Source organism: Ostrinia nubilalis, chromosome 2, assembly GCF_963855985.1.
Source record: "Ostrinia nubilalis chromosome 2, ilOstNubi1.1, whole genome shotgun sequence".
NCBI lineage: Eukaryota > Metazoa > Arthropoda > Insecta > Lepidoptera > Crambidae > Ostrinia > Ostrinia nubilalis.
In genome coordinates this window covers 12,569,940-12,585,331 of record NC_087089.1, presented here as the reverse complement: position 1 = coordinate 12,585,331, position 15,392 = coordinate 12,569,940, and the positions used below count along the sequence as shown (strand labels likewise).

At 35.8% G+C, this 15,392-nt stretch overlaps 3 protein-coding genes across 4 annotated transcripts; 1 reads left to right on the top strand and 2 right to left on the bottom strand.

The window, feature by feature from the left end:
• The first annotated feature begins 1,999 nt into the window (after positions 1-1,999).
• Positions 2,000-3,819, top strand: LOC135086791 (HIG1 domain family member 1A, mitochondrial-like). The gene is made up of 3 exons (XM_063981586.1): positions 2,000-2,116; positions 2,324-2,422; positions 2,923-3,819. Exons 2-3 carry the CDS (start codon positions 2,329-2,331, stop codon positions 3,111-3,113), a joined length of 285 nt encoding a protein of 94 aa, XP_063837656.1. The 5' UTR covers positions 2,000-2,116; positions 2,324-2,328; the 3' UTR covers positions 3,114-3,819.
• Positions 3,820-4,528: 709 nt separating this feature from the next.
• On the bottom strand, positions 4,529-12,428 carry LOC135084250 (uncharacterized). Of its 2 annotated transcripts, XM_063979026.1 has the most exons (6): positions 11,761-12,428; positions 11,650-11,677; positions 11,496-11,573; positions 10,893-11,026; positions 10,727-10,769; positions 4,529-8,521 (listed from the first exon to the last, which is right to left on the bottom strand). In XM_063979026.1, exons 1-6 carry the CDS (start codon positions 12,317-12,319, stop codon positions 4,627-4,629), a joined length of 4,737 nt encoding a protein of 1,578 aa, XP_063835096.1. In that variant the 5' UTR covers positions 12,320-12,428; the 3' UTR covers positions 4,529-4,626. The 2 variants fall into 2 exon arrangements, with proteins under 2 accessions (XP_063835096.1, XP_063835104.1); XM_063979034.1 differs by lacking the exon at positions 11,496-11,573.
• Positions 12,417-15,366, bottom strand: LOC135078780 (titin homolog). The gene is made up of 7 exons (XM_063973335.1): positions 15,139-15,366; positions 14,857-15,061; positions 14,536-14,662; positions 13,893-14,434; positions 12,791-13,131; positions 12,511-12,624; positions 12,417-12,464 (listed from the first exon to the last, which is right to left on the bottom strand). The coding sequence occupies exons 1-7, from the start codon at positions 15,205-15,207 to the stop codon at positions 12,417-12,419; spliced, it is 1,446 nt and encodes a 481-aa protein (XP_063829405.1). The 5' UTR covers positions 15,208-15,366.
• Between the last annotated feature and the right edge of the window lie 26 nt (positions 15,367-15,392).

Sequence of the window (15,392 nt, the reverse complement as noted above, 5' to 3'; positions counted from 1 at the left end):
TTATAAATTACACTGGTCAACAAAATTTTAACTTTATCGTGCCACACGGACTTTTGTGATATTTTTTACTTTAATTGGTGATTGTAAGAAAAAATAAACAGTTAAAAAAAATTTGCTAGACAAGGATTTTATTATATTGAATAATTTAAAATATTAAGAAAAAACACAGATCTCGTATATCAAAAGCTTATTTTTTTATAAATGACTTAATAATCTAAGATTTTCTTGATATATTTAGCTTCTGGTTGGTCCCTTTTAATTGTCCAGCAGTAATCTGCGAACATAATTGGGCTCCATATGCCCTGGTACCGCTTTTCCATATTAGAAATGACCTGATGAACCTCTCACCGTGCTCGTCGCTGACAGCCCCTAAATTGTCAGAAAAATATCCAGGTGCGAGTCTAAAAAATGGATCTGAAGTGACATGTTGCAATCCAACGCTTGATATGACAATACTAGCTCGCTAACCAACTCTCTGTAGCTGTCACTCTTGTGGTTACCCAAAAAATTTACAACAACATTTTTAAAAGCCTTCCCTATGCAGATTTTTCTAAATCTCTTAATTTTTCTTCAAATCTTGAATCATTCATATTAACTCCCTAATTTGAGGGCCAACAAAATTACCCTCTTTTATCTTTGCATCAATTTTTAGGGACAACAGATTGACCTGAAGTGGACGGTTGTGAATTGTCGTTCTCAACAGAGACGTAGTTGCAACTGGTATTAGTTCAGGCAATTTTTTACAATGAGAGACTGGTCTTAAAGCCGAAGATAAGTTAGGGTAAATAACTGTGTTTTTTTCCTTGTAATTTATACCTTTTATGTCAGTGAGACAAAAATAGCAATCAGAAACGTGATCTCGCTGTTCAGTCCATATCATAAGTCAGCAAACGGCATAGATCGTGCACCTTTGTTCAAGACATCATGAGGGGATATTATGCAACAGACATTATGAGGGGCCCAGGATTTGTCTTGATAACTACAGAAAAACCAAAACATTGGTGATAACACTCCAAGACAAGATTCGTAAAATTTCGTCTTTGTTTTTTGAATGTAAGTTCTCCGCAAACATAACAAAAAGAGTTAGGATCATTATTACACTTCCTCGACATGTTCACAGGGTTAATAAATCCAAAAAAGTGTTCAAATTCAACGACAATTTTTTTTATAACGATTTACTTGTATAGATGACCCACGCTGAACTGTCCCGCCAAACTCAATGACAGGGGGGCGCTACCATCGTTCAACTATATGGTTTCCAACATGGCAAAAATCTGAACCAGCGATCCGGTATTGACAGTGGCGCCCCACTGTCAATGTCATCGACAGGACAGTCCAGTATTTTGGAACTATGTATAAGCGTTTCTGTTAATTTACTGCCGTAGTGCTAGTTATAGTTCCAAAATACTGAACTGTCCTATCGATGACATTGACAGCGGGGCGCCACCGTCAATACCGAATCGCTGGTTCCGATTTTTGCCATGTTGGAAACCATATAGTTGAACGATGGTAGCGCCCCCCTGTCATTGAGTTTGGTGTGACAGTTCAGCGTGGGTCATCTATATGAGTATTACCGTATCACAACAAAGATGAGGCTAATTGACATATGACAACTGTGTTTTAATAATGAGGGTAGATTGATAAAACAAAATTAGCTATCAAAGTTCGTGTGGCAAAACCAGTGTTGACCAGTGTTATTTTTGAAAACCCAAATATTTCTTTGGTATTTTTTTTTAAACTAAAGTCCCAGTTTTTTTTAACCGTTATTACATTAACAAATTGTCGAATTATGCAACCAACAATTTGAATTACACATCAAACACTGGGCCTATGTTAAAAAAAACTAATCTATACGTTAACTATGCCTTAACAACCTGTTAAGTGGTATACCACCTAACCGGCTATCAAGCGTATTGTATATTATAGCCGTTGCATTAATTCTAGTATTTTTGAACGAAACGTTTTCAAGGTTATGTCAATACTGTCAATTTGACGTTTTCATCCAAGGTTAAGTGATGAAGGTTGAGGTTAGGAAAAACTTCCATTTGTGATGCAATGTTATAAAAATTATTTCTTACATAATTTTATGAGTTTACCAATCGAAATATTTAATACAGTAAGTAATTAATCACATTAAATTAAATATAGTGTTTAAGATGTTAGCAGCCTTGAGATCTAATTTTGTTCTTGAAAAGCCTAGCAAAGTAATTTAAAATATTTTTGTGCCTTGGTAAATTACTTTAAGCCAATTTACACTTGGAGAAGGGTTTCAGATTGCACTTAAAGGCTCAAAGAACTTAATAAAATTTCATCATTATAACAGGAGCAATGGCGAACTCTCAACCAATCTACGAATACAAGGATGAATCTCAAGCTGACAGATTAGCAAGGAAATCTAAGGATTCACCATTTATGATAATGGGTAAGTAATTGTTTTTTACTATTATAGTAAACTGTAATCCTGGAGAATGTACAGGTGACAACAACACATCAAGTGACTGAGCATCCTAAGTACAAAGTTCTAATAAATGTGATTTCACATTACAAAAGAATATGATGATGTGCTTGCTTATTGTAATTAATTGTAGTATATTTTTTTTTATGTAAAATATATTTATGTCCTGAATTCATACATTGCATAACATTTAGATTTTTTTCTTATGAATTTTGGAAATAACATATCATCAAAAGTTACGGTTTAATCTAATATAATTGTACATCCAACCCATTATATATCCCATATGGGCATGGTAAGAAGTCACGTCGATTCATAATCACGGCGTGCATGCGTCAGACGCGGCGATCACGCGGCGTTCACGTAGCGAGCATGCGGCGCTCACGTAGGGATCACGCGGTATACACGTCAAGAAAACGCAGAAAAAATGATGATGTTACAGCACTAATCAAACATTTTTTTTTCAGGCATAATGGGGTTAATTGGTGTGTGCGGCTGGGGAGCTTACTCATTCAAGAAAAAAGGGAAAATGAGCACCAGTGTCTTTCTAATGCAGTTGAGAGTAGCTGCTCAAGGCACAGTGGTGTCCTGCCTCACAATTGGGCTCGCTTACACTCTGGCCAAAAATCATCTTTTTAAAGATGATAAAAAAGAATAATGACCATACCACCACACCTTTAGGCAAATTTTATGAAAGCAAGTGTAAAGGGTACATGTTTAACATCTTACTGTGTTAAATGTACTGTTTAATAACTTGTACTGAACATAGGACTTGTTTAAAAACATTCTGTCAATGTTATCTTGTGCATTGTCTTTGTATATTATAGTTGTTATTAACACTGAAATGGTAAATATTTCACAGGTAGATAGATAGATAGATAGATATTTATTTGCATAAAATGTAGAAATTATTTCTCACTCATGTTGGAGTCTATGTTATGAAGGATGTTATTTACAATGATTTCATGGTATTTTATAAGCTTAAAATTATTAGGTAGGTATTTATTTTATTTTCTGTGATGTTCATTTATTTCATGAATCAATTTTCCATGCCATGAGTAGGTAAAATTTTAAAACAAGAATCTATTCAAATCTCAAGCTAGATTTAAAAACCTGCCCATTGTTTAAACATTTTAAACAACCCATTTTTATAAAAATAGTAATTAAAAATCTCATAATATATCAATATTACAAAAGATAAGCACAAGATCTGAATATCATTAACAAGTAGACTATAAGTTGATGTCTTGTATTATGTTGTGATAATGTGTACATTCATTTGTATTTAAGTTATAGCTAATTTATTGTTTTTAAAAAGAAAAATAATAAATGTTGAAAGAGAAAAGAAAATTTAATTTGACTCATATCATACTTCTATTTATTTATATTTTAAGATTTACGATTATTAGGAGCTTCTTCAGCAATCCACTATGATAAATCCCTTAAGTCGACTCTCTACCTACATGAACCATAGGTTGATTGGTGGATAATGCTTTTATTTAGCAGTGAGATACTCTGCATACTCTCTTTTATGTAATTTATTTAAAACTATTGAACAAATAAAATACAAAGGATGGACATAACGCTCAAAGCATTCTCCACCAGTCGACCCAAGGGCCGTGCATCTCTATTCTATTTAAATAATGTCAGTGCAAGCCTCTTGACGGTACCTACCGAATACCGATGCAAACCAGGTACGATCTAATCAGCAGAATCGGTACATTCAGCAGGACCTATCACAACAGGAGAGTAACTTTTAATAGGAGAGCTTCTTTCCATCTGAAGTATGGTACACTTACTCATATAACGAAAAAAGTGACGCATCACTGAGGAAGGTGACATTGTACACGTGTTCCTCTGCTCCCGTGATTAATTTTACCTGAGCGGACCATCTGTTCTATCCTACTAATAATATTAAAAATACGAAAGCTTGTCTGGATGTTTGTTACTCTTTCACGCAAAAACTACTGAACGGATTTTGATGATACGACAAACTAAATTTCACGCGTGTGAAGCCGCGGGCAAAAGCAAGTTATAAATATTTATGAAAGTTGGAAAATAAAAGAATTTAAATAAAAAGGACATTGATTTTATTAAACACAAATATACAAAAAAAAAGTCAACTTCTCAATCTTCACAAATATAAAAATAAATAATTTGACAAAAACAAATCACTCGCTTTTGCTACAATCCGAGGCACCTTTCCTCTTTAGACTACAATTAGGAATGGTCAAGTCGTCCTTATCTGAAGTGGAATGATTACGTATGGAGTTGGAAGTTACTTTCACCGAAGACAGGTCGTCTGCGTTACTGAATAGACCATTCGACATGTTAGAGCTGGAGCTCGAATGGTAAGTCATAGATTTAAATAGCTGCACTGGCGTGGAAGTTCGCGCGCGGTTATGCCCACTTGGCAAACTATCCATTGAACGCTCTTCGCGTATAGTTTGAGACAAATGCTTCATTTCTTCAGGCATCTTTGTCTCGAACAGAGACACAAATTCCTCCTCAGTGTCGTTTCTGTGCGACTTATTTGTAAACGTAATTTTTTTGGCAAGTTCATTCGTCAAGAATTCTTTGACGGTCATCGAATTCATGAAGGATGTTTGCTGTTCAGCATTCTTAGAAATTTCAGATGTATGCTTATCTTGCTGTGGCCTTTTTGAGATTTTAGTCGCCGATGACATGGAATCAGTAACCAATGCTGGAATGTCTTGATTGTTCAACCCTTTCAATTTGAACTGCGATAAACTCGAGCTTGACGTATTTGAAGAAGAGGACAAAGCTAAACGCTCCTTGGTTTTCTTTAGCGTCGAAGACGCCCAGCCCATACCCAGTTTTTTAAAAGCATTTTCCAGATCGGGATTCGAAGATATACTTAACGAATCAGATGTTTCAGATACATTTTCTTTATTTTGAAATACTACACTCGATTTTTTTTTTTCTTTTCGGACTTTTGACAGTGCCAAGACCGACAGTGTAGACTCTGAAGAAACAGTAGTTGAGTTTACAGTATCAAATTTAAATGGTTCAGTAATTATATTTCGTTTTAACAACTCTGCAATTACATCTGGCAAACTTCCATCAGAATGCAATGAACTCATTTCGTCATTTATCAAATCATCTTTTGGATTGTCTTCCAGATTGGACCCGTCATCTAACGCCCCGATATCACATTGTTTTGCAAATTCTTGAATACTTATAAATGGCTTAAGCATTAATTCATTAAACTGTTTCAAATCCATCATTTGTGCCTTGGAATCATCCGAAGAATCAGTCGATGATATTCTTTTGATGGATTGTTTAGGAACATTTACGTTCATGTTATTGCTTTGTAATAAATCAGGATTAACTTGATATTCTGTATCAATGGGAATCGTCACCAGTTCCTCATTTTCCTTCTGGCTCTTGCTGACATTGTTATTAAATGACGAATCTGGCACGTCATAATTAGTATTATTACGTGATGATTGGTTCTTCAGTTTTACACTCATAGGAGAATCAACTTCGACCACTGTCGAAAGCTCATGAGGAACGATGTCTTGTCCGTTTTTTAAATGAATTCGAGATAGTGCAGGAGGCGGCTTTCCTCTATTTTTCCCAACCAAATTATCTATTTTCGAATTTCCCAACGGCTTAGGTTTTATATTGGTATGGTTTTCAGGGATTGGTTGAGCAGGGTATTTAAATTCAGTAGGTTTAGGAATATTTGTCAAAAAAGGTATATATTCAGATGTGTCTGACAGATCTTTGCTATCATGGTTCTCAGAGGATAGACTCGAAAACTTCGGATCAATTTTATCAGGCAATTCAGGTTTTGAATCAAATTGTTTGGAATCGTAACTACTTTTGGCGGGTTTTTGTTCAGAGTCAGATGCAGTATCCGATGTTGATATTTGACTGTAAGCTAATGATTTGTTTCTTCGGACTTCTTCCAATACTTTGGCAAGGTTGGATAATCTTTTTGTGCATTTTTCCGTCAAATCAGCAATTTTTTCCATATTTTGTAACTTGTCTTCTGCTAATTTCATAAGATTTATTTCTCCATCAAGATCTTGACTGGTTTGTGTGGATATATTTGCAGCAACTTCATCTGATTTAGGGCGTTTCCGCATATTCGTCTCCGATTCTGGAGAAGTGGTGGAAGATTTGTTAAAAGGCAAAATTAATTCGCTTGATTTTGACTGATTTCGATTAATATGCTGCACTTTATTTCTATTGCCGCTACGATTCGTTTCAACAGCGATATCAGTTGGCGTCGAATCCTGCGAGTCTACTTTAGAACTTTTCTGTGGAAATTCAAAATTTGGATACTGCCTAGGAGTAGGTGAACTTTTGCTGCGTGACTTCGTTTTATTAGGTAAAGAGTCCGGTTTTTTAAACACTTCTCTAGCAGATGACGGAGACGAAGTGCTAGGATTTGATTTCATATTTCTGGTTGCAGAGCACTTAGTCTTGCTTTCATTCGATTTTTTTGTGTTTATAAGTCTTTTCGATATATTTAAGGACTTCACTTTATGAACTGATCTCTTTTTTGGCAATTTATACAAACTCGACCTCGGCTTCAGGTTACTGCCTAAAGTTTGTACAGAATTGTTACATGTACTTTCTTTAACATATTCCTCCAATATTTTCTGTTTCAGATCATTCTTTATCTGTTCTAAAGATATTTTATGTTGTATATCTAATTTTTTATCGTTGATATTGGTTGGCACTTCTACAATGGAACTTCCTGGAGTAGTCACTGAACTACATTCTTGATTGGCGACTTCAATTGCTTTAATTCCATCTCTATTTAGTTCTAGTAATCTGTTGATATATTTTTTTATGACAGGATTCAAATCAGATTTATGGATTTTGCTATTTTTGTTTCTGAATGTCGATGCAGTGCTTGAGGTAACACGCATTACTACATTGTGTGATGAATGTTTGGGTATAGGCACATTAATCTTAGTTTTACTATGACCCTGACGGTTATTTGTGTCGAACTTATGGCATTTCCTGCTATGGATTCTTTGCACTGGGGGGTCAAGTTCATGGACCCATATATCACTGCTATCGTCTTCGTATCTAGCGGTGTTAGGAGGAGTGGTCAAGATCTTATGAGCGCTTCCCGTTTTTCTGCATGGAGCTGATGTTTTATGACATTTGCATCGTTTACTCCTACAATTTTCGTTCTTGCAATTTTCATTCTTTCCTTGCAATTTTTCAGCGCGGGTATTGTAGCCTTGCTTCAGGTATTTCGGCAAGATCATCTCAGGGGGACTCATATACGCTGTCGAAGTAGAAGAACTCATGTGCATGAACACCGGCCTCTGATTTGGAGACTCAATCGAAGTTTGCGTGTACGTTGACGTAGCAGGTCTAGAGATAGGATCTGTTTTAGGCACATGACTAGGGATAGCATATGAAAGTTGAGATGTTGTGTAGACACCTTTATCTACATACTTTTTAGAATTGGCTGTTTTATCAACAGGCTCACTAGTTGATTCTGAAGAAACGTGTTCATTGTCATTTACATCTACTTGAGTTACTGTATTTTTGGGGGCACCATCATTGGTTTTTTTGCTAGAAGGAGTTGGTAAGGGTGATATTTTATCAGTCTGTTTGCCTTGACCTATAATTTCATCATTTGGATTTATTTCTATCAATTCTGGTATTTCATTTACTGAACAAGTTTCTTTACTTTGTGAAGATACTAGATCTTGATCTTTTGTTTCTTCAACCTTCTCTAGAACGTCTTGTGGATTTTTGCTGGTTTCTTTTTCATTATCTTTTTTTGCTGACTCCTTTTTCCGAAGTTGTATTATGACTTCATACGCGTCATCCCTGAGGAAGCCACTGGCTCCAATGTAGAACTTTCCAGCTTCTTGGCCGTCGTCGTCAACAAGTTTAATGTAACCGCCATCGGGCAGAGCACCTAGTGCTTTGTCATTTTTAGCTGTCTTGAACGAGGAAGTCGAGGTAGCAGCCGAAGGTTGGATCTCTGAAGTGTTGTGGTCTCTTGGCTTAACACCAGCGTTGTCAGCATTACAGCCGCATTTGCAGCCCAGGCAATTTGGGTTTCTGAATGTGAAAGAAAATAACCATTTTAATATCTTACTTTTACGTGGGAAAACTGCCGCAGAATCAACGCATTGGAAATGCCTTACTTATTCTGATCTTACGTAAGATACATAGGTTCCAATCTATATACAGGGTGTCCCGTAATGTAACGTCAAGCCGGAACTGGGTGTTGAGGCAAGTTGTGCTGGTTATCAGAAAAATATAAAAAAAAATCTATGTGGCATATTTTAAAAATAATAGGCATTTAAAAAAAATCAAAAAATTCTACTCCAGGTGACGGTCCTTTTACTCGTGTTGCCACAAATCTTCACTTTTTCCAAATTTTTTTTTTGTTATGTAACCCTGAATAATGCTTCTCTAAATTGTTATCAAAATTACAAAACCAGCTGCTCCAACTTGGATGAAAAAAATACATTATTCCCAAAAAAAATATCAAAATAAAAATTTTGCTTAGTTTAATAAACTGACTGTACTGAAAAAAAATTGTACTACGCGAGTGTGGCAAGTGACGTCATAATTTGGCGCATTTAGTAAGGATTCCAAAATGGTATAACACTTTGTAAAATCTTGCTGTAATTGTCGACAATTTTTGTTTATTGGAAATAATCCCGTTTTTAACCTTTATCTACCTTGGTTAAAAATATTATTCTAATGTGCCCAAAATTCAAGTTTCTGGCTTAAGTGAGGTGGAGAAGCCATTTTAAAAGGTATGAGCGGGACGGAGAGGGCCATCTTACCAAGCAGGGATGTTATGGATATCCGTAACCGTAACCGAAACTATCGGATATCCGAAATAAAAAAATGTCCATAACCGTAACCGAAACTGATTCAAAAGTTACGGATAGTTTCGGATAAAGGCCAAACTGCAAAACTCTATGAAATCTGCAGTATACACGCCGCAGCTGCAATGCCGCGCAGCCGATTTCATAGTTTTGCAGTTTGCGGTTGCAGTTTGCGGTCTGCGGCCCGTCTTGGAATTGTACCTTAAATCTTAATATTTGTTACCAACTTGTCTGGCATTCGCTGGCACCATCTAATATGCCAGCCTGTTTTACCTTTATCATGCATAGGTGTCGTCTTAGTTGGTACATAAAGTAGCTATGTGGGTCACGCTCACGCAGCATCTTGCTATTTGTATTATACCTACATTTTTGAAATTCTAATAATTCCGTAACCGAAATTATCCGAGACTTTCGGATAATCTGAAATGATTTCATATCCGTGACCGTAACCGAAACCGGTATAATATTATTCTAATATCCGTAACCGTATCCATAACCGAAACTTCATATCCTTATTATCCCTGTTACCAAGTACAAGTGCAGGCAGAGCAGGTAGTAAAGGCGCGCGCGCACGGGTGACTTTTGTCACAGTATGTCAACTACTAATTACTGTCATGGTGAAAAAAGTTTCTGTGACTGACTGTACGGTAGTCAGTCACAGAAACTTGAATTTTGGGCACATTAGAATAATAATTTTTAACCAAGGTAGATAAAGTTAAAAACGGGACTATTTCGAAAAAACCAAAAATTGTCGACAATTACAGCAAAAATTTACCAAGTGTTATACCATTTTGGAATCCTTACTAAATGCGCCAAATTATGACGTCACTTGCCACACTCGCGTAGTACATTTTTTTTTCAGTACAGTCAGTTTAAACTAGGCAAAATTTTTATTTTGAAATTTTTTTTGGGAATAATGTATTTTTTTCATCCAAGCTGGAGCAGCTGGTTTTGTAATTTTGATAACAATTTAGAGAAGCATTATTCAGGGTTACATAACAAAAAAAAAATTTGGAAAAAGTGAAGATTTGTGGCAACACGAGCAAAAGGACCGTCACCTGGAGTAAAATTTTTTGATTTTTTTTAAATGCCTATTATTTTTAAAATATGCCACATAGATTTTTTTTTATATTTTTCTGATAACCAGCACAACTTGCCTCAACACCCAGTTCCGGCTTGACGTTACATTACGGGACACCCTGTATATAAAAGAAAGTCGTGTTAGTTACTCCACTTATAACTCAAGAACGGCTGAACCGATTTAGCTGAAAATTGTCAGGGAGGTAGTTTAGAGCCAGGAGAAGGACATAGGATACTTTTTATCCCGTTCGAAATTAAAAAAAGTCTGCTTATTTATTGCCATTAAGGCGGAACAAAGTTCGCCGGGTCAGCTAGTAAATAAATAAAATTAAGTTGTGCATACCTTTTTGCCGTTAAATCGCCATTCCCGCAGTGAAGATTTGTACCTGAAAAAAAAAGCGCTGCTATAATATGGGTACTGTTTTAGCCGAGTTTGTAGCCCGTATCATATGTAGAGTAGTAATTATAATATTCATGTTATTCAAAATAATAAATTAAAATAAACATACCCTTGTCACTCTGCTGGTCGGTTCTGACTTTTTTGCAGCAGCAAGGCCGGCCGTGCTTGAGGTCATCGTCAGTCAACAGTAATTTGCGAGTCTGCTGCGGTTTATCCGAGAAGTATAATGATGTTATGTTGTCCCTGTAAAATTAATTTACAATAAATATTGGGGAGCTTACAAATTGTTGCTTTTTGCAGCGATACAACGTGTGTTTTAGAGCCGCGCGACTGCATCGCGATTGGAGCGCTGCATTAAGTAAGTATCGCGTGTGTACAGGTATGCCGCATCGCGACTGAATCGCGTTTGTATCGCTACAAAAAGTCGCAATTCAAAGGGCCCTTGCGGATATTTACTACATTTATCACAGTACTAACTATAATATACATCCTAACAAACAGGAGGAAATGACAATTTGGAATTGCGGTCTCATAGCTGGGAAGCATTTATAATACTACTACATTTCACAAGAAAGGAAGCTAAACTAATTAACACAAACATCTCTGTGATCCCTACATCAGCAACAAGATTAATGAACGAAGATATGGTCATCGATAGGGTTTCACGGCGGAGGCAAACTACCTGTCAGTACTTAATAAAAACAATAGTCACCACCACGGCTTGTGCTCGGCTGTAGATTGCCACATCTCTACATTTGCGGTATAACAGCTCGTGACGTTATAAGACAGTCTGCGGGCCGACATGGAATTAGGATTAAGGAAGGGCAAGGAATTGGTTTTTGTTTACTAAAAACATAAACACTTACCCTTTTTCATTAACCACCTTATAGACACCTGAAATTATGAAAAAAGTCTATTAATTGACTATTCATTCGTACATACTGAAGTTTTCACTATAATTGAAATATCCTGCCTACCTTCATTAACTTGCTCAAGGGAAACAGTGTTTTGAACACCTATTTCCACCTGTCTGTCATCACAATTGCTAAGTTTTTCTTCTTCATTGTTATTATCATCATTTTCGGTTTTCTTTAATTTATCTTTATTCATTGACCTTAAAACTTTAGATACATCATTTATTAATTTTTGCTTCTTCTTCTTTTTCTCGCTCTTGTCTAATTTCGATTCCAAAATTTTGTAAATAATTATTCTATCTGCTTCCGACATTGTTTCGTCTGGCTGTTTCTCTCTCTTTCTCTCGAGATTTAAATTTTGTACAGAGCTAGTGTCCGATGAAATGGATGAGCAATCTGTGGAATCATCGTCATCTTTTTGAATCAAAACAGTTTCAACAACCCTCTTGGATGGTCTTTCTGGGTTTGTATCTTTAGTAGGAGGAGTGTGTTTGTGCCGAGATCTATATTCGTGGTAACTGTCTACTTTGCTGAATTTAACTGTATTGCCAGATTTGGCTTCCTTCAATGAAGTGGGTATTGTATGAATGGCCAGATTCCCGTCGCTCTCTGGGACAGGCATCCAGGAGTACTGTAGATCTCTGGAGTCAAAGTCGTCATCAAAATCGTTTTTTGCCGGAGATTTTGACTTGTGTCTTGACTTTTCTGGTGTAGTCTGTCTAGCTTTTGCATTCTGAAAAAAAGAAGATTATAATTTTTATCCACATCTAGTACAAAAAAAGAGCTGAGAAATAATGCCATCAATGTATTTACCTGTGCACAATTCCTTCTGCACTCTTTCTCTATTTTGTTGAACTCATGTTGAAGTTTTTGTTGGCGGCTCACTTTCAAAATATGCTGACGCCTTTCATCCATATGAGCATTGTTCTAAAACAAAAATCTGTTTCAAAACGCGGTTCAGTTACAATCCAACAAACTACAGGCACTGTTCAACAGTCCATAACCATATCCAGTTTAAAATGTAATAAATTACTAAATCTTTTGACTAACTCATCATCTCTAAAGTCTACCATAAGTCTAATCTAAGTCATACCACATGCTTGCTGCACTTTTCTTTAGGCAAAGTCTTCAAAAACGACATTGTGTCATTGTATTCTTTTTCAACAGTTTGTTTGGTCATGGCCACTTTGCTTCTCATTTCTTGTAATTTCTTTTGATGTTCCTTCTCTTTAGAATTGTCAATTTTTGTTTCCTTGAGAGCTTGTGAGTAGGCATCGTCATAATGTTGGTCATCTCTTACTACAAGCCCAGGATCTTCGCAAGGCATCTCTCTGGAGTCTCTAGTGGAGTGGTTGTACATTGTGACTGAATTCTTCTTAGTTAAAATACTGTCAACACCACTTGATGCAGTAGATTTCTCAGTATTTCCTTTTCCTGGAATTATAAATACATGACACTTTCAAAATTTGTTATTGAAGTAGGAATATGGTAAAACAAAGTTATTGAAGTATGTACATATATGGTAAGCAGGTATGCATGTATACTGAACTATAAAAAGGTGAAATCATAAGTACACATTTCTAATCTGTATGGAACAAAAAATCTATTTTATCTCAAAAATAACCATGGTTTCCTAATTTCCTTCCATGGCAATAAGAGAAATAGTTCTATCCACCAAAGCTTACATACAATAAATGGAAAATAATATCTTAGCAAAAGAATGATGAAGTTTTGAAGAGCTAAAGTAATCTAGTATGTTAGTTAGCATGGAAATAAATGTTATCTTATCATGATTACAATATTTATGTAATGTTATGCAAATTAATAACTATGAATGTTCCAAAGCAGTGATTGTAAAAGTTTACATAGTACTTTGACACCAATGAGGAATGTTTGATTTTACATTACACAGTCACCTGTATGTTTACAATTTCTCAGGCAAACTTTATTTCTTCTAAATGGGCTACTGCCACGTAATACTGGGCTGGGCTGTAGCTCACGACGGACAGGTCTAATGGAGCTAAAAATCTCATTAATTTGGGAGTTAGTGACTGTAAATTGGCTACACTTATGAGGTGGTTTATGGTGCACAATGCTATGAGAGCAAAATTCACAATTGTCCTCAGCTTGCCAAGCTGGCACAGGGATCACTTGCTCATCCAAAACATGGCAAATATTACTACAAGGCAAAGTACCTTCAATCTTCGAAGATCTGGAACGTAATATTGTTTGCTTCAAGTTCTGTAAGTCATCAGGCTGCTTTTTGCTGGAGCCTGTTGTATCAGTTTCTCGCAGTCTCAGGGCCCTGCTTTGCAAATATTCAGAGACCAAAGTTAGAGAAGGTCTAACTGAAGGTCTTTCTGCTGCTACATGAGTGGCACCACCTCGTAAGCTCGATGGCATTTCTGCACTCAAAGCGAAGAGATCAAGCTTTTTACTTTTATCAGACTTGCTTTCGGCTGCATTCGCCGAATCTTTTAGGCTTTCTTTGTCATCTTTTGGCAAGGAAAGGGCTGGAATTATGGGCTCCCACTCGTTGGGCATTTCTTCGAAGTCCCATTGAGTTGCCATGTCATTCTTGGTCACTTCAGAGTGCTCTGCAATCACACTTTCTTTTGCATTACTTTCTACATCAGCATGGTTAGTTTCTCCTGTAACTTTGCTTGTAGACGGTTTTGACAACAATTTGTTTGCTACACTGGTTGATTTTTCCCTACTAATTTCATTAGCAGCTTCTCTGAAAATTAATTTTTTTTATGTAAATATGCAAAATAAGACGTTTTTTAATAAATAAATAATATTTTTAGAGGTAGGTAAATATTTACTAATTGTGCATACCTTGCCAATAGTTTCCTGTCTAGCAGTTTCTTTTGTTCATCTAGTTTGTCCTGCCTCCTTTTCCTTAATTCTGCTGCTGCTTCTTTGCCTCGTACCCTTGACAAGTCTCTTTTGTCTGGTGAAACTTCTACAAAAATAAAAATAAAGCGAAATTAAGACAACTTTAAAAGTGGAAATTAGGTTCTTACAAACATTTTTTATTCTCCAATAAAATTAAACATATTTTTAATACACACAACCTAATATTACTTAGTAATTTTATCTATTTTGACGATAATTTATTCTACATTTAGCTACATACAGGATATTATCTTAACTCACCATTTTTGTTGACTTCTGAAGCTTTTTTGTGACCTTCTCCCACACTTTTCACACCTTGTGCATACAAGTGCTCTAATCGTTTTACCAACTTTTCTTGATGTAGTAAATATTCCTTCTCCTTTTTTGAGTCAAGCTCTTGCCGGAATTTGTCTACTTTAGCGCGCTGTCTAAGTTTCTTTGCTATATCTTTCGATTGTTCTCGGACCTAAAAAACACTCAATAGAGCTTTATATAACTCGTGAAATTTTATTTGTCTCTATTTATTTTAAAATAAAACCAAACCTGCTGAAGTCTGAGTTTACGTCGGCGTAAAAATTCATTTGTTTTCAAAGACTCAATTTCAGAAGTCATGATGACATGTACACAACACGAACAAAGAGTTTATAACTGTAAATTTCATAGAGATATTTTTTCTACTTATCAATTATATTAAATAACTATGAATATACTATAAAATACAACTTATTTAATAAAAACAATAAACTAAAAATGCATTGCGATACGACAAACAATTTCAAGTTCTCAACGACTTTTGT